General features: G+C 41.0%; 1 protein-coding gene across 1 annotated transcript; it reads right to left on the bottom strand.

Annotated features, from left to right (window-relative positions):
• Positions 1-6,994: 6,994 nt before the first annotated feature.
• Positions 6,995-21,539, bottom strand: nomo (nodal modulator). Its single transcript, XM_085410609.1, has 31 exons — positions 21,330-21,539; positions 20,732-20,821; positions 20,605-20,650; positions 20,391-20,491; positions 20,019-20,125; positions 19,845-19,917; positions 19,054-19,206; positions 18,726-18,863; positions 17,495-17,584; positions 17,263-17,368; positions 17,001-17,151; positions 16,731-16,908; positions 16,151-16,292; positions 15,890-16,021; positions 15,213-15,349; positions 15,026-15,113; positions 14,810-14,873; positions 14,615-14,710; positions 14,273-14,494; positions 13,958-14,040; positions 13,697-13,856; positions 12,519-12,645; positions 11,832-11,945; positions 11,567-11,694; positions 11,282-11,423; positions 11,003-11,086; positions 10,145-10,255; positions 9,911-10,012; positions 9,084-9,203; positions 8,879-8,971; positions 6,995-8,648 (listed from the first exon to the last, which is right to left on the bottom strand). The coding sequence occupies exons 1-31, from the start codon at positions 21,483-21,485 to the stop codon at positions 8,517-8,519; spliced, it is 3,666 nt and encodes a 1,221-aa protein (XP_085266735.1). The 5' UTR covers positions 21,486-21,539; the 3' UTR covers positions 6,995-8,516.
• Positions 21,540-22,058: the final 519 nt, after the last annotated feature.

Raw genomic sequence — 22,058 nt, 5'->3', positions numbered from 1 at the left:
GAAGTGGTGGCAACAGGCATATCATAAAATTTGGAGCTGTAATTTTAAAGCGATGTAAGCTAAAAAAAAAAGAAAGAGACTTGGTTTAAAGTGCCTTCATTTGTCAGTTCATTCATAATGAATAACAGTGTTCATGTAAACGTTGAGATTTCAGACCACTTTGAATTCAATTCTGAAAATAGGACCTATTTAATGCATCATGGGTAAAAAAAAACCAAACCTATGCATCCTCAGCTATAGATGCTCCAGCAAGTCTCCTGATTCCTCGCTCCGCTCTCCTCTTGGTGCATTTTAAGAAGCGAGAAATTCTTCAACAGGGCATACTATCCCAATTTGCATGGGACAAGAGGCAGGGTACACCCTGGGCAGGGCTAACACAGAGACAGACAACTATTCACATTCATATTCACGCCTATGAGCAATTTAGAATCACGAATTAACCTAAGCCCCACTTACTTCATGTCGTTGAAGCTGGAGCGATGAGAGAAAACCCACGCAGGCGTGGGGAGAACATGCAGACTCCACACAGTGAGGATCATGTGACAGTTTGGTTTAAAAGTCCCCTAAAGTTACTACTAAAGTAATTATGTTAGGGAATAATTTCTGTAACATGTGGATCTAAATAAACAGTGACACACCTGCAATTCACATTCTGGGCTTCACCCTTATTCCATGACTGGTCTGCAGTTATTACACTGAACAGTTAAGACACAGATTATTGAAATCAGCAGGTACGGAGTAACCTGCCAGTATTTTATTTCTCTACTGTCCAGGCATTAAGAGAAAGGAAATCACTTTCTGTTTATAAAACAACAGATTTTCTTTTAATGCCTGCACAGTAGAGAATTACTTAAAATATGTGTGTGTGTGCTTGCTTTCACAATAAATACATTTATGTCTTTAAACTTATGTGGTAATGATTTTTTGATGGTAAAAGCTGTGCACAGCGCATTTAGATTCTGACAGCGTTCCATCCATGTGTCTTCCGTCTTGCACCAAAGACCGCCCACACTAGCTTACCCATTCCTCCTCAGGCTAACCAACAGTAGAGGTCAGTGAGGATTTCACACTGTCTCACACACATACCTTACATGCCTCTTTTTTCTTTTGTTTTGCATTCGCACGGCTCTGCTAATCATATGCACCAAACACCAGTCAAATAAAATTTGCATAGAAAACCCTCTCGTGCTGCCCCTCGCCTGACTGTTCATGTACCTAATTAATCTAATTCATCAGAAAAGGTATGTCTGTGTAATCAAAACCCATGTTTTGTATCTGCCAGCACCATCATTATCCTGACACCAGAGCTCAGCAACGTGTGAAGGGTGAGACAAGACGATGAAACTTTAATTCTGGTTTTCCTCCTTGTTTCATTATCCTCAGTTATTGTGAAACATGACATTTTCCAAAGGCTGACACTAGAGCCACAGATTCCTCAGTATGTTTGGACCAGACATTATTGACAGACCAAGTCCAGAAATGAAAGTTTGATTGTTTCGCCGTAGCTGTAAACATAATTAATAAACACCTTATTAAGTCGTGCATTCGTATTCGCTGGATGTGTAAAACACAGATACATTTCTCCTGACATTTTAGCAAATCCATACAACTAAGTAACACAGCTGAATATCATGAATAATTTTGCATATATATTGAGCAAATCTTTGATTTAAAAATAAATAAATTTGCTCATCACTATGCTGCCCTGTCCTGGAAGGGCAACTTTAATGACTAGTTGGGTGCTAATCAATACTAGTAGCACTGCGAGCCAATGTTTTAGATTTAACATTCAAAGCTCATTCTGCTGATGTACAAAAGAAAGGTCTTAGTATACGGAAGCTTTTTGGTCAAGGCTTCCTCAAGGGGTGTCGGCAGCCATGCCTGCTGCTTTTGTCCTTCTCTATAATGTGACTTTGCTCAAAGACTTCTACAACTCCAGACTGATCAACTTCTCCAATGCATACACCAGACATCCCTCCGTCTCTCCACACCCTTTGTGTCAGTCGTCCTCCCCTTTCGTCAAGCTCCAAAGCCCATACACATGACAGTATAGACTACAGCACCAGTCTGTTGGAACCAAAGGCTGAGCAGAGCGATGAGGGGAAGGGGAGGAGACATGTGACAAACGAGATGGATAGAGAGGAGGAGAGAAAAAGAGTCAGTCCTTCCCAGAACCTGTCAGCCTTTTTATTACCATGATGTCTGTGCTTTTATCACCGTACCCGCCAACAAAAATCTCTTAAAGCCAATGGGCCGGCAGCTATGCTGAGACCTTGTTGAATGCGAGCGGGCCTGAACAGTCCATTGATCCGTTAGGCATTTGAGCTTCACTTGTGTGGGATGTAGGGAAGGGCACTGGAAAATGTGTAGAGGACAGGCAGCGGCAGTGGTCAGTGAGACTCATTTGTTCAAGGAGAGATTTGTGGACAGGCAGAAGATTAGAAGACACCGCTGGTACATGGCTCACCTTACACTGTGAAGAGCTGTGCAGCAGACACAGACTAATGCTGTGTCGTAGTAAAACAATTGTCCCCTTGGACTAAAAAGAAAGGAAGGCAGAAAGAGATAAGAATCAAACAGAGATCATGCGAGCTTTAATTCATTTTAATCTACATAACTTAACATAACGGAATAAAACCAAATTATTGGAATTCAAATGTATTTGCATAGATATAATTACATATCTTTGGTGGCCATTCAATGTAATGAGCGATTCATAAGCTTCTCTATTTCAAGTCAGGAGACTTTCTTGCATGGACCTGGCCTCCATTATCCTCCCATATTTAAGATACACAGCTAAGAGCATCACAACTCACTGAAGAATTGCTAAATACTTCCAGACAAGCCAGTGTAAGGCATATTGAATTATTGATATTAATATTGATTAATAGAACCTAACTCAATTAAAAAATGCCTGAGCACTGGAATGCTTAAGCATGTGGAACCACATGCATGATGACACACCTGCAGTTCACATTCTGGGTTTCACAGTTGTTCTACTGTTGGTCTGCATTTACTAAACTGAACAGTTAGTTCATTTACAATCATGTGATAAATGTAAGTCTCCAACATCTTCTGCTGGAACTGTTTGGCTCTTGTGTTTCACTGTCTTTACAGCTCATTTCTCACTTTGTTATTTTGAGCTGGGCAGAAAGTATAAGAGTACAGCTGGTTTTCGATGGGTTTTGCTAAATAAAAGATTTCTGCTATGGCTCCAAACAACAATGATGATAGTGCTCAAAGTGACTCAAAACATTAAAGTTGCGGTCCAGAAAACTTAATAAAAAGAGCATGCTATAAAGGCTGCAGATTTAACTTGCACTTAAACACAACTGTAGCGAGAGGCAGCCTTGGGGATAAAAATCCTGTTTTCGATCATAATATGTATGAATGACGGGAGATTTTTAAGGCTTTCTGTGCATTCTTGCTCTCTCTGATTACATTAGTGGGGACACAGCCACCTCAGCTGTCATTGCATCTGGCATGCAGTAAGTAGGCATTAGGTTTCATAAAAGGGTGACATGACACACCTCTTTGTACAGATAGAGACTGGCACTTAGAGTCGGCCTGGTTTGCATCTAGGCTCACACACACACACATACAGGCTTCAGCTCCCACAAAAAGCAGCCAGTAGATACTATTACACATCATCCCCACCGCTGCCCGTCTTGTCATCATTCCTAATGAATATTTAATTTCCCCCCACCCCCGTGCCCCCTCTCTCTGGCCTTCTCATCAAACGTCTGGTATTAATGTGCCACAGACGGTGTGCTGCGCCGCTCTCCCTCCACTGCTCTACGATGACTTGTGTCCTGGCCAATGCACTATGACTGGTATAGGTGACTCAGGCTGGGCAGTGAGCCACTGCAGTGTGGGACGACATGAATGGAGAGAGTTATGTTAAGTGACAGCGTGATGCAAATATGCAGGCGAAGGCCCAGGAAATTTGTATAAATTCACTTGCTGTAAGAACGAAAACCTCATTGGAAAAAAGGTTTTCTATAATAAGAATGGAGCTGTTTAACTGTGGGAATTTACAGATCATCTGGTTTATAAAGTTCACACTACTCCACAGTCTGCTGTTGTCATTAGTATAAGACCTCATGGGTCACTGAAATACAACCGGGAGCTGCAATAACACTGTTTAAGATGCACAGGCAGTGTTTTCTAAGCATAAGCAATGACAGCGTGTGATATATGCAATGGAACGACCCATAAAATCACACTAGAATGTCAGCAGACTAAGATAAGGATCCCTGCTTGCAGAGGTACCTGAGGGAAAAACAATTTTCTCAAGAAATATATAGAAGTAATAGTAACTCATGTCTATAGAAGACTGCCATGTGTATTGAAGTTGAGTGACAATGTTATGTGATTAAACTGATGACACCGGTGTGTGTTGTTGTTGCAGCTTTTATTCCCCAGGTTGTTGCAGACAGACGCTGAGCTGAGTGGCTCACACTAATTGGCTGCATCTCAATCTCATCAATTCAAAATGCCAGCAGAGGAGCCCCAGTATGGCGTCTCAGCTGCTGTCAGAACGTTGTGCATTGAGTGACAAGACACCGGCACTCCTTTTCAATGAAATGGATGGAGCAAAAGGAGGTAGTCCATCCAGGATTCACATAAGCGTTGTTGTCACATGTACAGTGTGTAGGTGGGAGAGGAGACAGCCTAACAACTGTCACAGATATAAAAAATAATACTAATAATAATGATGGTCAAAAAGCTCTCTATTTAAAGCACAAACTGATGAAGAGGAAAAGGGCAGAAAAGTAATTTTGCTTGTCATCAACTATGCATTCTACCTGTATAAAGGTTCTTTTAGGCTAACTTTTGAATAAATGCCTTCCAGCTTACCCATATACACTATGTTATATACTGCATGCTGTAGCCATTGTTACTGCCATTTATGTGATTAATTAAGCTTCATAAAACCTCATTAATTTGACTCTGTTAGCATCCTCCAGGGCTAAACAGCAAAGCCAATCAGAAGTGTTCAGTAGCCACTAGAGGCTGGCCCAAAGGCGAGTACATCCCTACAGACTCCTGTGTTAAAATGCCCAAAATTATGTTATTAAAAAGCATGTTAATAGCCTGGGACAAAAACAGGTTTTGGTCTCTGGATAGTGAACTGCATAATGAACTTTATTTTTTTTTATAGTTCATCTATATAGCATGTTTGCTTTGATTGACAGGCATCTCAGCAGTGGCAGCTGTAGCTGAATACTGTCCATCAGGTTTTACCTTTGCTAATTGGAGTCAATGAACTGGTCTTGACAATGTTTGTACTATTAGGAGCTTTTTTTAAATGAAGACATACAGTATTGTGCAAAAGTCTTCCATTACCTCTCATTTCCTTATATTTTGCTTCCAAGGAGCTAGACTTGTGGTCGTTTGAAGGTTTTCTTTGGAAATTGACTGTTTTCTCAATCTTTCAGTCCAGTCCTTGTACATGACCATTTTCAGTGGTGTTTGTGTTTGGCAAGCCATTTAACACTTAAAAGGCACCTAACTCAAGGGATGAACCAGCATGTTGCCTACACATAACAGATGACTTAGTAAAGAACTCATTTTTAATCATATCTTAAGGCATTTTGAGATTTTAAGCAAAAACAAACAAACAACATAATTTGGTTCCACGTCTTTAGTCATAGCCAGAGACGACAGTTCGACAGGTCTAAAATAGTATTTTTGACTCAAAGAGCTATTAGCAAAAACTTGGCATATTTTGTGTGCAATGTGTTCTTAAAAAATCTGAGGAAACTCAACAAAAGGGGAAGGACAAGAGAAAAAGTCACAACCCTAAAAAAACAAACAAAAAACTTTCAGTTGATGTATGTGTTTGCTGAAGCCTCATCAGAAATGGTCTCAGTGGAAGGGTGTCTGTCAAGCAGCTATTCTTCAGGACGGAAACCAGGGACATGAGGCTGAGGAATGCCAATTACACAAAAAAAACCATGGTTTGGGGCCGGCGTTTTCAGCCAGTGGTGGTGATCTCAAAACTGATGTAACATCACTGTCAATATAGTAAAAGCATACCTGGACAGACAAACACACTGAGAACACTATCAGTCATGGATTGGCCTTCCCAAAGTGCAGAACTCAGCATAACTGAGGCAGTGCAGGGTCTTTACTGAGAACGTTTTCATACCAAATACTGATTTTCAAGGTTTTGGGAGTTTTTTGGCTTTGTGTTGGCTGAAGAATTTTGCGCAGCACCGTAATATATCTCGCTGTGCGGTCCAAGGCGTTTATGCTCCATTTTTGTATTTTAGTCATCTGCTAATTGCACTAATTTTCATGGTTAGCAGCTTGCTAAGCAATCTTGTTGGTGTTAGCTGATAACTTAGTCCAGAGTTTTGTGCAAATATGGTAAATTGTGTCTGTGAGAATTTTCTGAGAAAAACCAAACACATGCCAGAATACTAAACAAATGGGTGATGTAGAAAGCTACATGAATAACTCATAAAAATAGTGCATTCAGTTAATTTTAGTGTTCCTGTAAGCCATGCCAGCACACCAACAGGCAATTAACCCAAGCCTTGCAAGTGCTGCACCTTAGAGGTTGAAGAGGCATGGTTAATGCGATCTGTTCCCCCTGATGTTTCCTCTACTGCAGGTCAAAATGCCAGATGTGAGGTCATAAACCTGATCAATAATGTGGTTTGTTTATTATTAGTTGGCAAAGGCTAGTCAAAAAATACGAACTGTGATCAATTTAGCTTGTTTGTTATATTATCCTATAGCATTACACTGCCCCCTACAGGTAAAGCCATAAAAAAGGTAATCTTATTCCAGTCAAACTTTATTGATTATCTGAAAAATTAACAGATTCTGAACAAATGACAATTACACCCCACCTCCCTCATCTTCCGTCTCCCACCCCAACCAAAGTAATCAACTTCTGAATGTAGACTAATTGGAATATCTTTCAACTCAGTAAATAGTCAGTGGCCTTTTCATCTTTCTGTAAAAGGCAGCCACCGCTGAGTTCAGATGAATTCAATACAGAAAAAAAGAGCTGGGGTACATAGATTTCACAGTGCATTAAACTGCTCTGCAGTAAGACAATGAGCTTATGAAATCACAATCCTGTCTCATCAAGTTTATCTAAAGGTCATGAACGACCCTTTGTAGATATTCATTTTCGATTCAGTACATGGGTCTTCTGAAATTTAATTTAGCTTGTCACACATATTTAATCTTATGGAATATAAATGAGAAAAAAAATGAAATCAACCACACTTCTGAAAAAACACGTCATAGCATTCAGACTAGGTTATCGTTCACATCCGATTAAACATGTTAATAAATTAATCAACTCTTAGTTAGCCCTATCACTCCCTACCCCGCCACCGCAGCCCATCCTTCAAAGAAAACAAAAACACAGTATTCAAACCAAAATTTCCCGCATCCTGTACCTGAGCAAACGGAGGAGTCAAAAAGTCTAACATCACACTTAACGCCTAATAAAATGCCATCAGGAGTGAATGCATTACAGTATTTCATTGGTGATTGACATTGTGTGATGTCATTTGACTAACACCCATATTAGCTCGTTAACATCTTTGGTTGTCTTTCATTTGTAACTGGAAGTTACAGAGTCCCTTGTTTGTGATGGGATTATAAGGCTCAGTTCAGTCTTAGATCAAGTCCATGGGGACACATCAAGTTAAAAACATTTTAAGCTTGTGAAAAAACCAGCACATAGTTTGGAAACCTTAAATATCCTTAAGCCAGCGGTTCTCAAACTATGGGGCGGGGCCCCCTGGTGGGACATAAATCCACTGCAGGAGGGTTGCGGACGACCCAGGGAAAAATACAAAGTTAAATTAAGCTTTATGGCTATAATTTATGTACGGTATGTAAAATAATCAACTTTGCTGATGCTGAGAAAGTGTGTGTGTGTGTGTGTGTGTGTGTGTGTGGCATCTAAATGGAGGCATGCCAGGGAAAAAAGTTTGAGAACTGCTGCTTTAAGCTAACACTTTATCAAATTAAAGCCACGTTTCAATGACTTGGCCCCAGTGCTGATAGGCATACAATGTCTCACGGACCCAAACATTGTTAGGACTATTAAAATAAGCAGTGTACTCATTTAAAAAAAAAAAACAACAACAAAAAAAACCCACAAAACGCTGTTGTTGACCTGGATAAATTACAAATATAAAAAATGGCTCATATTCTATTACAAATATCAACAATTTTCTTAGACTAAGATTAATTGTGGACAAAAAACAGTCTGTAAAATGTCAGCTATCGGTCCAGTGAATCAAAGTGGCAGATGAGGTGGAGGTGGTGGTGGTGGTAAAGGGTGTTGAGTGGTTCATGTTGGGCTTCACCTGGGCCCTGTTTCAAACACACCTTAGCAAGCTAAAAAGTTCACTAGCACACACAGCACTTGGTTGGTAACAATGAAGAAGTGTAACCCTGGTAACCCATTGCTTTCCGATGCTGGGGTCACGGATGCTAGCGGGCAGTTTAGTGTACGAAGATGTGGCTTAATGTGCACCTCATGTTCGCCTGGCTTTCTGTCTCTTGGCCTGACGTTTGGCTTCATCCATAGCAGCACTTTCGCTGCTGGCTTGAGCCATGCTCCTCACTCCCTGGATGCGGCTCCCCAACTGTAACAAAAGGGGAATCACCTGCAAACAGGTCAGGAAAAGGCATTAAATGAAGCTTACTGGATCAAAAACTTTAACTATAAAAACCAACCATGCGACAACTATTAGAATTACAGGGTATTAATACATTATAGGCTTGGCCTGGACAAGGCCAAGCCTATTGACATTTATTCCTCACATTTAGAAATTGACAAATCAAACAAAAGCTTGGTTGAATAGTCTGCCTTGATTAGATGCAACTTGTTCTGTACCTTCTCATAATTGTAGGCCGCTAAGAGGAGAAGTAGAGTGAGCGGCAAAGCTACGTAAGACCCCTGAGCAACATCCTGGTCGGGCACTTTACGCTGTGGGAAAGTGCACACACATTTATATAGAAACATACTGTTCTGTAACAAATAAGACAAAACAAATATTCTTTGTAGGAAAAATATATACTTAAAAACATCTGTATCTTACAGTAGGGTGGAAGGTAAGAGTGACATGTTTGTAGTAGCCAGTGGAAGTGAAGGAGACTTGAGGCAGTGTGAAATCATATTGGGAACGGGACAGTGTGGAGTACAGCATCAGTACGTAGCTCTAGAAAAGAGAAGAGAAAGGTGACTATGGATAAACAGCAGTGTATTCTGGGTCACGTTTTACTATGAATTACGTAAAATACGCAATTAAGGACTAAGTAAATGATATTTCAGTAGTGCTGTCAGCATTAACGTGAACTGACCCACGTTAACGCGTCAAAATTGGCAAATCCCTGTTAACGAGTTAACGCAGATTAGTGTGAGGGGTCACTCGGCGTTAATGCAGCTTAAGCACGTTAATGTTGCGTTAACACTGACAGCACTATAGTTTAATAATACTGGCTTAAAAACCAAAAACCATCAAGTTGCTTTGCATGTTTCACAGTCGAAAAATAATCCTACTTTTATCTTATACTCGGCCTCACTGAACTGAGGGCCTGCACCACCTTCAGAAAGGTGTTTTACCTCCTCTCTCTTTAAAACCGCTCTCCCTTTAAGCCAGGTTTCTTCTGATTGGCTACTACTGCTAAACAGAAGGTTTGAACAGCATGTGGGTGGTAAATTTGCACATATGAAGAGCGCTGTCCCTGACATAACCATGTTAGGGATGTCCTCTCACACTGACATTATACATGTCTAATAGTAGGAAAGAATTGTCTTAGTGGTCTGAAACACGAACCTTTTGGCTTACTGGGATTACTAAACGTACACTGACCTCATTACTCAAACCAGTAAAAGCATAACAGGAGCTCTTTAAGACTGAATTACCTCGCCATCTCTGTCCAAAGGAGGGAAGTGAAAGAAAAGGGACTGTCCCAGAGAGACGCTGTTGATTGGATTGTCCAGATTGTCACTCTTGTACAATTTCACCTGGGGGGGGGAAAGTGTAAAGGTAAAGCAAAATGATTACAGGTCTAACTTATCTACAGCTAATGCAAAAGCCTTGTAGAGACTTAAAAGTTTCAAAAGAAAGACAAAAATGCCGGGTTTTAAACGTCCTACTGATAGTGTTGGAAGGTGTTCAGGAGACGTGATGATGTTTCCACTGAGGTCAAATTGATTGATCTGCCTGAAGGCGATAATGTTGACCCCTTCAATGTCACTACTGCCAACCTGAAAGGGAATATAGAGCTCATTATATAGATGTAACAATGAAACTTGTGAAGAAAATATCCAATGTGAACCACGGATCAAGTTTTTTGTTCAAGTCACACGGTGTGATAATAACAGAGAATTAAAGGGAATTAAGGCATTTCCAGCCTTGCGAGGGAGATTAGGAGCGCTGCACTTTTCAGACAAGCTAAAATTATGAAGTGAGAGGTTTAAACTTTGGCAATGGGATTATCGCTGCTTTTGTTCTGAATATTGAAAGGACCCATGTGATGAGGGTGCCGATAAGTCATAATCACAGGGTTCCCACAGTTATTTTAACAATTCAATTACTAAAGTTTTCCATAGCCCCCTTAATAGTTTTCAGAAGTGTTAAAGCAGTGCGAGTACGACTTGAAAATGTGTGCAAAATTCCTGAACTTAAAGCACTCAGTGAGCTTCATTTAGTAGCAGCTTTGCCTTCAAGAGTAATCCAAGTCAACTCTGACCCACAGCTTTTAAGTCAAAACAACATACTTCCTAAACATAGATAACTGCACCATTAGCTACTGACAAAAAGTCTAAATATGTAGCCAAACATGTAAAACTAACCAGTTATGCTTAAGCATGTGTGCCTTCATGACACTCAAGTGACCCCTCTCATATTTAAAGCTCTAAGAAACTTGGTATAATTGTAATTTCTCCACCCCATTAAAAGCCAAAGATGCTGAACATCTGCACCAGACAAACTTGAAGCAAGCTGCTGCCTACCTCTATAGCTCTGTGTTGCGGCAAGGCCCTCTCTATGTGGTCGTTGCCTTCAGCTCGCAGTTGAATGAGATATTTGCAACCCGGCTGCAAGAAAAACATTAAATGAGTTAGAGGTATAATCACATACACTCCATTACAACTGAGCAAATCATATACAGCTTACAAATCACACTTTGCAAAATCACCAGTTTCCCTAGTAATCCAAGACAACACCTAGAGGCCATGATCTGTTTCAATTCTCAAGTCTGGTCTTATTTTAACAGCTCATCCCGTCCTCACCAGCAGACCCCTGAGTCTGAATCGGCCCTCCTCATCAGTGACCGTGTCCTCGCTGTAGAGGCTACAGTCTCCCTGACCCACGGCCTCCACAGCCACGTCCCACTCTGCATCCCCGTTGAGAGACTGCACCATTCCGTAGCAGCTGAGGACAAGTGTACAAGACTGCAATGAGCACATGTGCAAGCTGCAGTACCCACCAGCAGATGAGTATAGGCTCAGTAATTTGCACACTGAAAGATATTCCTATGCTTGCAAGCTAACAGTGGACAATGTACACTCATTTACCTGTACGCAGTTTTGATTCCAGTTATATCAATACTGAGGTTTTCACCCTCCTCCACTGTAATCATTTGAGATGCCGGCTCAAAGCGGAACTCCTTCATCATGGGCTTGAAGTAGTACTGACCAGGACTCTGAGGAAAAAAAGGTGGGAAGCAGAAAATACAGGATGGACAAGTGAACCAAGACACAGGGCAAAGCATCCCTACAATTACCGTCAACCACCAACAATGTTTGGCAGTCTGACATACTACTAAAAGAGGTTTCTTACCAAGTTATTGAAAGTGAGGATGCCAGTGTCTTGAGTCAAAAGGTTGGAGCGAAACTGACCCCCACTCAGAGAAAGAAGCACGCCGGCGAGAGGCTGACCGTCCTCCGATTTGATCTACAGCACAGACAGAATACTTGTTGATTTTACTGCTAGACAGGGACCAAATCAATTAAACCCCTTTAATCTTTTCACAATAAAAGATCACACGGAGAAAATATAATGAAAGCCCGTGGCTCGAGTGAGCGCCAAATTGTGGGTGTAATCAGGCTGACAGGTGAGCTTAATTTCAGAGAAGATGTACAAGTGAAAAATAAACATGGGCACAAAGCTCTGTCAATGCTGAGCAGAAGATTTCAAAGCAATTTATCACACAGTGTGAAAAGGAAACTAATACTGATCATTTGTGTCAGGATCTCACGGTCGCAGTAGGTAATTGCAGATCCTTTTAACAAAGGGCAGCACAAAGGCAGTGTACTGACAGCACGCGGCAAAACACAAAAAAAACATTTTTCCAAAACATACAGTAACAAGTACTTTTCATTATGTCACTTCTTTATCTCATGTCCAACCACCATAATCACTGAGGGTTAGTAGTTGTGAACAAACAGCTGGACAAATATAAAAAGTACCTAAACGTCTGATGATTACTGGGAGGTAAAACATGCACGTGAGGATGGCTGCATATACCTTGAAGGTGACGCCAGCCAAAGCAAATGCCTTAAAATCTCCCTGGGTGCCCTCCACGGGACTCAGCACGAAACCTTCTTTACTTGCACTGATGTCGTACTGCCGGTCACTGTGGAGCGGACCCACACTGAAGAAAAGCAGGGGAAAAGTTAAGTGAAGGTCGGAATTTCTTCAAGATACTTGTTTATTACTAAATGCAACGTGATTTGAACACAAGCCAATCTATAAAGCCTATTATAACGTCAATACTAAAACAATGGAACAATGTCAGCGTTAATCTCATTAAAATGACGCCATAACCGCCAGCTGCACGGCGTCAACGCGCCTCGTTAACGCCGTGCAGCCTAACGCACGGGGCGATCCGCGTTAACTCGCTAATGGAGATTTGCCGCGTTAATGCGGTTATGGCGTTAACGTCATTTTAACGAGATTAACGCTGACAGCACTACATACAACACAAGCTTTACTCATGTGAAAGAAAAGAGGCATGTTTCTTTGCTCTAAGGACACAAAGTCTACTTGCAGCCCTGTGAGGCTGTCCCCGTGACCCTAATTTTACAGACTAAGATGCTTACAACAGCATCAAGATCGCAGATCACAGGCTTGATAATGTATTGCAAGCCCTGCTTTTCTGCATACTGATTCAGCGCCAATGTCTCTAATGCCACCTGTGCTTTCGCTCTTATGACAAGCCAAAAATATCTGCTGTAAAAATGCTAGCCTGGCTGATGCTTCGTAAGTTTCCAGGGTTTTTTTTTTTTTTCTTCAAATAAAGAAAAGAGGAATAAACAGGTGAACACAAAAGTCATTGAAATTCATCCTCTGGGCACCATGAACATCTGGGGCTCCGAGGTAATGAATCCAACAGTTGTTGGGTTATTTCAGTCAGTAACAAAATGATGATGGCTGCGCCCACAGCCATGAATCTCAAACCTTTTTTTCTTTTTTAACTTTAACTTTTTGGTCCTAAATAGAAAAGACTTCACACCTCACTCCAGGCCAAAAACCTTATTCTTTAAAAAAAAAATGCATTTATGAACTACCCTGTTAGTATAATGACTTGCTAAGGCAATAACATTTATAGCAGAACCCGAAGGCAGCATTACCCGAATGAAAAATGCTTGAATATCCTCGCTCTCATTTTCACACACCCTATTTTTATCACTGTGTTCTCATACCTGTATGCTCCCATCTCATTAGTGGCCACAGTAATGAGTGGTGTAGCAGCGCCTCTCTCAGTGATAGATATTTCCACACCTTGTAGCTCTGGTGACACCTTGCCTTCTAAGAAAAGACCTGCACGACCGGTGATGTCCACCAGCCGACCTGGACACGACTCTGTCAACAGCAAAGATGCGGTTTATTTAGAATAACCTGCGTGGGTTGTATCAGAGTCCGTTTTAATGTTTCCAATAGACTTTCTTCTTGTGTGAATTTACCTCCGGTGATAGTTGCCTCTACTTCAGGAGGGTAGAACAACAGCTCCTTCGAGGAGGGAGTCACTGTGATCTTCTCACCAGCCCTGCATATTTACACAGAAAGAAAAAAATCACTAACAGCAATGAACAACAGTTCTAGACTCAAGTGAGCCTCTGATGGTTATTATTAGCAGATGTCAGAATTCCACTCTTAATTTCTCTCAAGTCCTGTTAATTTTCTACAGAGATATAAAGCTGGAATTTCCAAGTTAACACTAAAGTGAACAGAAGTTTTGCCGTCAGCCCTACATGGTATTTTAAAGAGCAAAAACTGACCTAGCCCAGTAGGAGAACTCATAGTGGAAAGGGCCTGTCAGTTCATCAGCCTTTTCTTGGATAGGAGGACTATCGTCTCTGGCACCTCCTTCCTCTTCAGCTGCACGGCGTTCTCGCTCCTGACGTCGCAGCTCGATCTCCTGCAGTTGCTGCTCCTGCCTCTGCTCCTCCAGGCTCCGCAGCGGACCCAGCACGAGCGCCGGCTCGCTCTCGATGGACGACCTGACCAGGGGGATGAGGTTTTAAAAATAAATAAAAAACGCTAAAGCTGGTCATTACCAAACACGCAAATGCACGGCAGCATTTGAGCATACGAGACTACTCATGCAGAGTCATAATTACTTGATCGTGACTGTGACGTCTAGAGTCTTGTCGGTGGTGACGAGTCCTGTCATGTGATGCCGCACTGCAGTCAGGGTCAGAATGCTGGGGGCTGAACTGTTACACACAGGTCAACAGCAGTCATTAGAATGCTTTGGCTGCATGGTTGCACTGCATTAACCCAGAAATAAAAACACACGACGTTGCATTACTTACGTATCGTAGGTGTAGAAGTCCTGCTCAAATTGGTGGCAGGAGCGAGGGGTGACTTTGTAAACACCTGGACAAGCCATTTTTGGCTGATTACTTATTACGTTCCAGTGGTATATTTAGATAAGTCGGACATGGTACAGTTGGTACAGTCTGATATTTTTTGATTATGCTAATTTCTCCTATGTTGAGCTAATGAGAGGTCAGAATAAAGAAACTCACCAGGCTTGGAGAGGCAGAAGCGGTTGACTCCCTTAGAGAGGTTGTACACGCCAACGTTTTCAGGTTTGCTGCCATCTTGGAAGAACTCCTGTGCAGCACCACACATTCAATAATACATATGGAAGTGTAAACATCTGATCTAACAGGCAGCATGTAGTGCAAGTGGAGTGAGCTACTGATTACTAACCAAAGTGATGGCATGGGAAAGGGAGCAGCGCAGGATGTAGCCAATCTGTCTGAACTCCACCCCCAAGACGTCCGATTCCAGAACCTCCACCTCCACTGACTTATGTTTCCAGCACCACTCCTCGTGAGAAATACTTACTACAAGTGGTAAAGATTAGAGAGAATAAAAAGTGAGAAATACATTTTAAATGACAGGGGGAAAAAAGAAATATGTGAATTAAATATGTCACACTATTATAGGTGGAAAAATATCACAAGTTCCGTTCAGGATCTTTGAATAAAAAAGAATTTAAAAAATGATTGCACACATATTATATATAAAAACTGTCCCAGCAACACTATAAACTGAATAAACATGCATGTGTGCAGATCATTTGCAGGCAGTGAAAGAGTTTGTGTGGAATGAACAGATGGATCCACATTACCAGAAGGTGGGGAAACACTAGTTGAGTAATGGCATGCCTGCTGAAAGCTGCTGCTATAAACCAGTGATTGAAAGGCTGATGATTACCCGCTCATTTCTCTATTTAAGAATAACTACTATAACTTTCAAATAGAAGTGTGCATAGATTGAGGGGTTTATATTGTACAGAATGCTTGACTCAGTTGTTCCAGTGAAAACCTGACTGCATGCAGAGTTTACATATAATTTAAAAAAACTAGAAGTATACTTAAAACCTTTGTATTTCCCGGGCAAAACGTTGTCAAAAGAGAAGCTGAGGATGTCGCTGCTCCCAGACAGAGCCACTGCCCTCCTCTCCCCCTGCCTACTCGCTGGCTGCAGGGTTACAGAGAGGTCGTCACAGGAAGCTAAAGGACAACCAGAGAACACAAGGTTGGCTCGTGTGAAAACATATTTCTTTATGGATTAAAGCTGCATCTTTGGTAAACTTTGTCTTCTCAAAAAGACTGTAAAGTGTAAATTACTAAGACTTTTACCTAGACAGTACACCTTTCCAGAAACAGAAGCCATGAACTGGGTGAAAACTAGGTCTGTGAGTGGTTGATCCACAAGGGAGATGTCCAGGGCCTGAGGCTGCAGAGCCAGGCCTGCTTTCACCTCTGCTTCAGGCAGAGATACCTGAACACACAAACAAATATCCTTTTGCTTAAAACCATATTTTTTAATCAAACAGCTACATGAACACTAAGCTTAACTGCTTTGGTTTGATGACACAGATGAATCTGTATTTCTGAATAAAAAAAAAGTTAAAGATTTGGGTTTTTTGCTTTCCAATGAAAAATGAGTTTTTCAGATGATGATCTGTTGCAACTGTTAAGCCGTAAATGTGCAAATATCATAGAATATGGGTAAAAAGCACCATCTGCGCTTTAGGCAACATGACATCTGTTCATCTTTTAGGAGGCTCACCAATTAAAATTTAGTATGCGTGACATATGTCGGTTTCTTGTATATATTTAATACCATTTGAATTAGCTTTCAAACTGATTAAATAAGAGGTTATAAAAATTAAGATATGGATATGTCATATAAAATAAAATGCTGCTCGAGTCTTACATGGACACTGTAGTCTCCGGGTTTGGCCTGAAAGCAGAAGGCCCCCTGATGGTCAGATTCAACAGTCCGAATGAAAGCCTTGTCTGTGCTCTTGTGCGTCAGAGTGACCTTGTAGCGACCTTGCTGCTTCATGCCTTCAGGCAGGCGGCTGATGGAGATCTGGCCACAAACACTGAACCTGTGTTGGACCAAAATGAGGAAGTCATGACAATATGAAGAACTACACTGCAGCTAAATTTATGTAATAAGCTACTAATTCTTATAACGTACCCTGCTGTGACGATATCAGGAAGTTGAGGCGTATTAGGAGCGATCTTCACTGTGACTGGCTCGAAGAACATGAGCTCTTTGTTGACACGGATGGTGTAGGTACCAGCTGTCATGTTCTCCAACCGGAAAGAGCCATCTTCTTTGCTGACAACTGTGAGGACAGAGTGGTAAAGCAAGCTACAGTTTAAAGTGTGACAGAGAACCACTTCAAAAACTATAGTTAGATATTCTACTGAAAACATGAGTCTTCTTTTGCGATTACCCTTGATCTGGTTGTTTAGGTAGACTGTAGCATCGGGCACACCTTCCCCATCAGGACTGTTGAGAACCCGGCCAGTCACAGAGAAGCCCATCACACGGAAGATGGGCTACACATAAAGAGACAGAATGTCAAACTTGAATATTTTGCACAAAACTTGTTTCCTTTTGAAACTTGCTGATACACATTAATAATAACTATTTTAAAAAAATTAAGATATAACAGTTCTCTTTACCTCTAGTTTCAAGCTGTTGTGTTCCACCTTGAAATTCATCCTAGAAGGAGCAACATCAAAAGTGATCCTTTCTCCTCTGTAGAAAGGTATCTGAAGTGAAGGATTTCACAGAAGCACATTTAGATGGAAAAACGATTACATCTCTAAGATAGAGGAGATAGAATTTCATTGTTCGCAAATAAAAATGATGCTTTCATAAAACCCATCATTCATACCACCTTGTCTCTTGTAGTTATATCGGTAAAAAAAAAAAAAGTTCATACACATGTAATTCCTGCACTGGATTCGGATTACCTAGCTAAATGTGGGGTGGATTAGAAAACAGGAAACATAAAACATGTTGTAGTTGTCATTACAATATATTGTAATACAATCCTATGAAAGTCTTTGTTTGGTTAATTTAAGTAAATCACCCAAACCTCTTTAAATGGCGTTAGAGCTGTTTAAATAGTTCAAATAGTACTGTTGAAGTAAAATTTGTGTGTGTGTGTCATCAAGTTTAAAAAAGCAAGATTTAAATTTGCGCTGTTTTTGAAATACTGAGAGGAGTAATGGAATAACGAGTACCTGCTGTGAGTGGTTGGATAAGGAGCTGTGAGTTTCATCACCTCTAACTCCTCAGCAAGATAACAACTGACTTTACCGTGTCTCGCTCCAACTCTCCTGTTTACTTTCTATTCAGGCTCCAATGTATTCAATTAGGAGTGAAGCAGCTTTGACTGATAGGTGGACACCTATGCAGGTGGCTATTCTGGCAGCTGTCTGCTAAGCTTGACCTCAGCCAAGCCAAGTCACTGAACATGAACTCAATCATTTTTGTGCTCTTGGTGCTTTTCAGAGATTAATAAGGCTGTATTTGTGGTCCGGTTTTCGGATCAAATTGTAGTACTCATTTGTATGTTATGCAGCGCTAATTAGCGTGTATCTATAACTGTCTAATGCCCTGTTAGAGTTAATGGATGTAACTTGCTGGCGCTATCTGATAATTAAACACTCCACCCTCTCATCCAGAAATAGGAAACATGGAAGCAGCCAAATAGAGGCTTCAACATAGGAATTCACAAAGCAGAAGATGATGTAGCTAATCTTATGGCACAAAGGAAAAGACTTCCTTATTAAATCAAAGTAGCTGCACTGTGTACTTATACATCATTTGGTCTTCTGTTGTATTTCTGACACAATAGCTCAAATTGACAGCAGTCTTCTGTTGGCTTTTGCGACAATAACTCACCACAGTGTACTCGCCGCTGGCTAACGAAGGAAAGACAAAGACACCATCATCTCTGGACAGAGCGCTGCACAGGTATACCAGCGTGCTGTCTCCAGAATCTGCACCCTCCACTGGAGAAGTATTACAACCACTTATGTCCTGGAAATGACAAACATTCAAATTGAACCAATGGAGCAATGCGAAATTCAGCATATTCCAGAAATTAAAGGACGTGGAAAATGTGTTAAGTTAAAGTAAAGTGTTAAAGTGTGATCATTTACATATAATGTAAGACGGATATGAAAAGTCGACATATTTCTGTGCAAAAATGGAAATTATGGAGGTTTACCTCTCTCTTGACTGTGGCTGAGTAAAGCAGGAAGGTGACCTCTTTCATGGGCTCTCCATCACTGCGGACCTCCCCCGAGACATCGTAGCCTCCAACCACCAGATGGTCAGCGGCCGGGGCATTTGCATTGGAGACGTGCACTGAGGTAGTACTCTATATGAAGATGGCAGAGGTCACCCATAAGTTGCATTAAGAGATGGAATAATGGCCCTGTCAGGTTCACTGTGATTACTGCTGGAGCTCATTAGTTATAACCTTGCTCACCTGACAAGGAACTGTATCAGCTAATCAAGTAGGTGAATAATGAAGTTTTCTACCCTCAAGCGATACAGAATCAAACAGACCTCTGAGATCATGCATTCTCTACAGTATTAATGACAGTACTTTAATTGGAAACTGGGATGCTGTGGTACTGAGCATGATGGCAGGTGGGTATGGGGGGGGAAATAATGTGGGAGAGCTTATTCGCATCATCAGTTACAAATCTGACAGTGTATTTTTGTACACAGAGATTTTAAATCTTTCACTAAAAGTTTACCACACTCTTTTTTCATCTAATTTTAACATCAGATATGAACCAAGTTACACTTTGTGTCATTTATTTTACATCTTGCAAAGTCCAGCTTTCTTCAACAGTCCAAAGACATGCATGATAAGTTGATCATCAATTCTAAATGGGGTTTGGCGGATGTAAGATGTAAAAAACTGACATGAGGCACTCATAATAGAACATGGACAACACGTTTTTAACGCAACGTGCAGTTTAATATCGATTGCTAACGTGAACAAACCTGTTCGAGAGTCCAGGAAGGATGAGAAGCTGTGATGTCATACTTTCCTGGTAGTACTTTAAAGAAGGTATACCTGTGTAAGCAAAAAACCACAAAAAAAAAAGAAAGAAAGGGGCAAGTTCATTTCAAACATCTGTATAATGCAGAAACAAACATAAGGTGTGAGTAACTTACTTTCCTCCAGGCTGTGTGGTGACACTCTGGAGCTTCTCCCCTGTTCCGGCTCGGCTGAGTTTGACTTCCACGCCAGCTGGGCCCATGAGATGGCCCTTACTCAGAACCTGAGCAAAACACAATATATTTGAGGAAACTAGACACTAATCACCACTTGATACTACCATTTATTTTATCAATAACCTGTGTTGCATTGGTTAAAGAAGCTTTAAAGCGCTCCAAAGTTTTCTTGCATTTAGATAAACCCCATCAAATGTGTCAAAGCAGTTTTTTTTAAATCACACATTTTGCAAAGTAGACAGTCTTGACTCTTAAACTTTCTGTCCACATACTATAACAATCTAAATTTCTTTTCAAGAAGACCATTCTCACCGTTCCTGACACTGAGAATCCCGTAAAAACAAAATTGATGTCTTCTTCTTTCGTACAAATGTCACTGACTCCATCCACATGCAGGTCGACACTGGTAGGCTCTGATGACAGTTAAAAGTCCAAAAGGAAAAGAGACCAGAGAATATGGGACAATGCACAATGGCTTTTATATGATAATTTGTGAATTATGGGGATGTTTCTGTGAGAGTCTTACCAAAGCTCCACCCAAGCGGAGGCTCGATCTTCAAAACGAAATCTCCCTGCGTTAAAGTGACAGCTTGATTAAATTCACCATCAGTGAAAGAATTAGTTAGAGCTAATCAAATCAGTTGCTGGCATACCTTGTCATAGAGAGGGATCATGAAGTAACCATTGATTGGAGCACAATCCGTTTGATATTTCAGTGATCCTTGTTTGGTATATAGTTTAATCTGAGAATGAAGAACACACAGTGATCATTAATCATAATGAAAGTTATTATAGTGTTCATACTATAATAACTAAACTGAGCGATTTATGTCAACTAGCAACAAAGAAACAATCTAGTCTGTCGGATTTAGTTCATTTCAATATCTTAATTAACCAAATTGCTAATCCCATGTAGCCCGTGAAAAAGAAGGGATTAGGACGGGAGCACTTACTCATCAACGCCTGCAGGTTTTAGGATTAGCAGTGAATGCCTTGTGTGATATATGGATATTAATGCGGAGTTACCATCAGCTATCAAGTAAGTAGCTAAATCAATGTCAAACAAGACCAAACTCACAAATGTTTGCGAGCAATCAGAAACAGATTAAACACAAATACACTGCTTTTGTATTCATTTCATTCAAACTGTCATTGAAACGAAAAACTCCGCCCAACCTTTAGCTTTCTACCACAAACCAGCTAGCTGCTGGTTAGCTGCTAGCACGCTAGTCGGGACATTTGCACTCTCACCTCGATCAGAGAGTAATTGATTTCAACGTCGGATTTCACGAATCCACCGCATGCCACAACTATGTCATCAGAGGATACGGCCAAGAACTGGGAGTAGATGACACCGAATAAAATCCAAAGGGATCCCATTTCTGCCCGGATCGTAATTCTGAGCATTTTGACTGGTTGAGCCAAGCAACCGCACGCTGCCTCCGGTTCCGTACCAGCTGAGGGGCTGTCAATGAACTGTCACAGGCGGCGTCTGCAGCGACCTCTGGCGGGTAGGAGGTGCCATTTTCTCATTCGCTCACGGCCGCTTGTAACGTTTTAAGTTGTATCACTGCCCTCTTCTGGTTAAAGTTACAAACGTCTACGTTTTTACCGAACCCTAACATCCCTGATCCATTTTCTAACATCTCGGTTGCTGGAGAGGACATTGCTTTTTCATATTCTGGAAGTATCATACCCTGCAAAATACTATACTTAAAGTAGGAGGAGAAAAATACCAATTAACTCATCTATAGTGTTAGCGTATTGTGTTGGCCTTGTAATTATTCCATTTACTTTTTCAATAGCCAATTCGTAATCTTATTATTACCCTCTCCTTGATTACCCTTTATCACTTTTTATATATCATCCAACTGCCTTTTGTCATAGCACCATGACAGAGATTTTACCACCATCTGACTATTCAAAACTGAGTATTGCACATTCACTTATATCAGTTTGTTCCATAAAATATCTGCATAC

The sequence above is a fragment of the Rhamphochromis longiceps genome, linkage group LG6 (genome assembly GCF_057381845.1).
Source record: "Rhamphochromis longiceps isolate RC_006_pf linkage group LG6, R_longiceps_female_GT1.1, whole genome shotgun sequence".
In the NCBI taxonomy this organism is placed as follows: Eukaryota; Metazoa; Chordata; class Actinopteri; order Cichliformes; family Cichlidae; genus Rhamphochromis; species Rhamphochromis longiceps.
The sequence above is the reverse complement of the archived record's forward strand: the minus strand, read 5'-3'. Positions and strand labels throughout refer to the sequence as shown.

Coding starts and splice junctions, on each gene's coding strand:
- nomo (XM_085410609.1), bottom strand. CDS start 21,485: ATGCTCAGAATTACGATCCGGGCAGAAATGGGATCCCTTTGGATTTTA. Junction 15,350..15,889: donor TTTGCCCGGGAAATACAAAG/GTTTTAAGTATA, acceptor TACCACTTGTAG/TAAGTATTTCTCACGAGGAG. Junction 8,972..9,083: donor CTCTTACCTTCCACCCTACT/GTAAGATACAGA, acceptor ACTTTCCCACAG/CGTAAAGTGCCCGACCAGGA.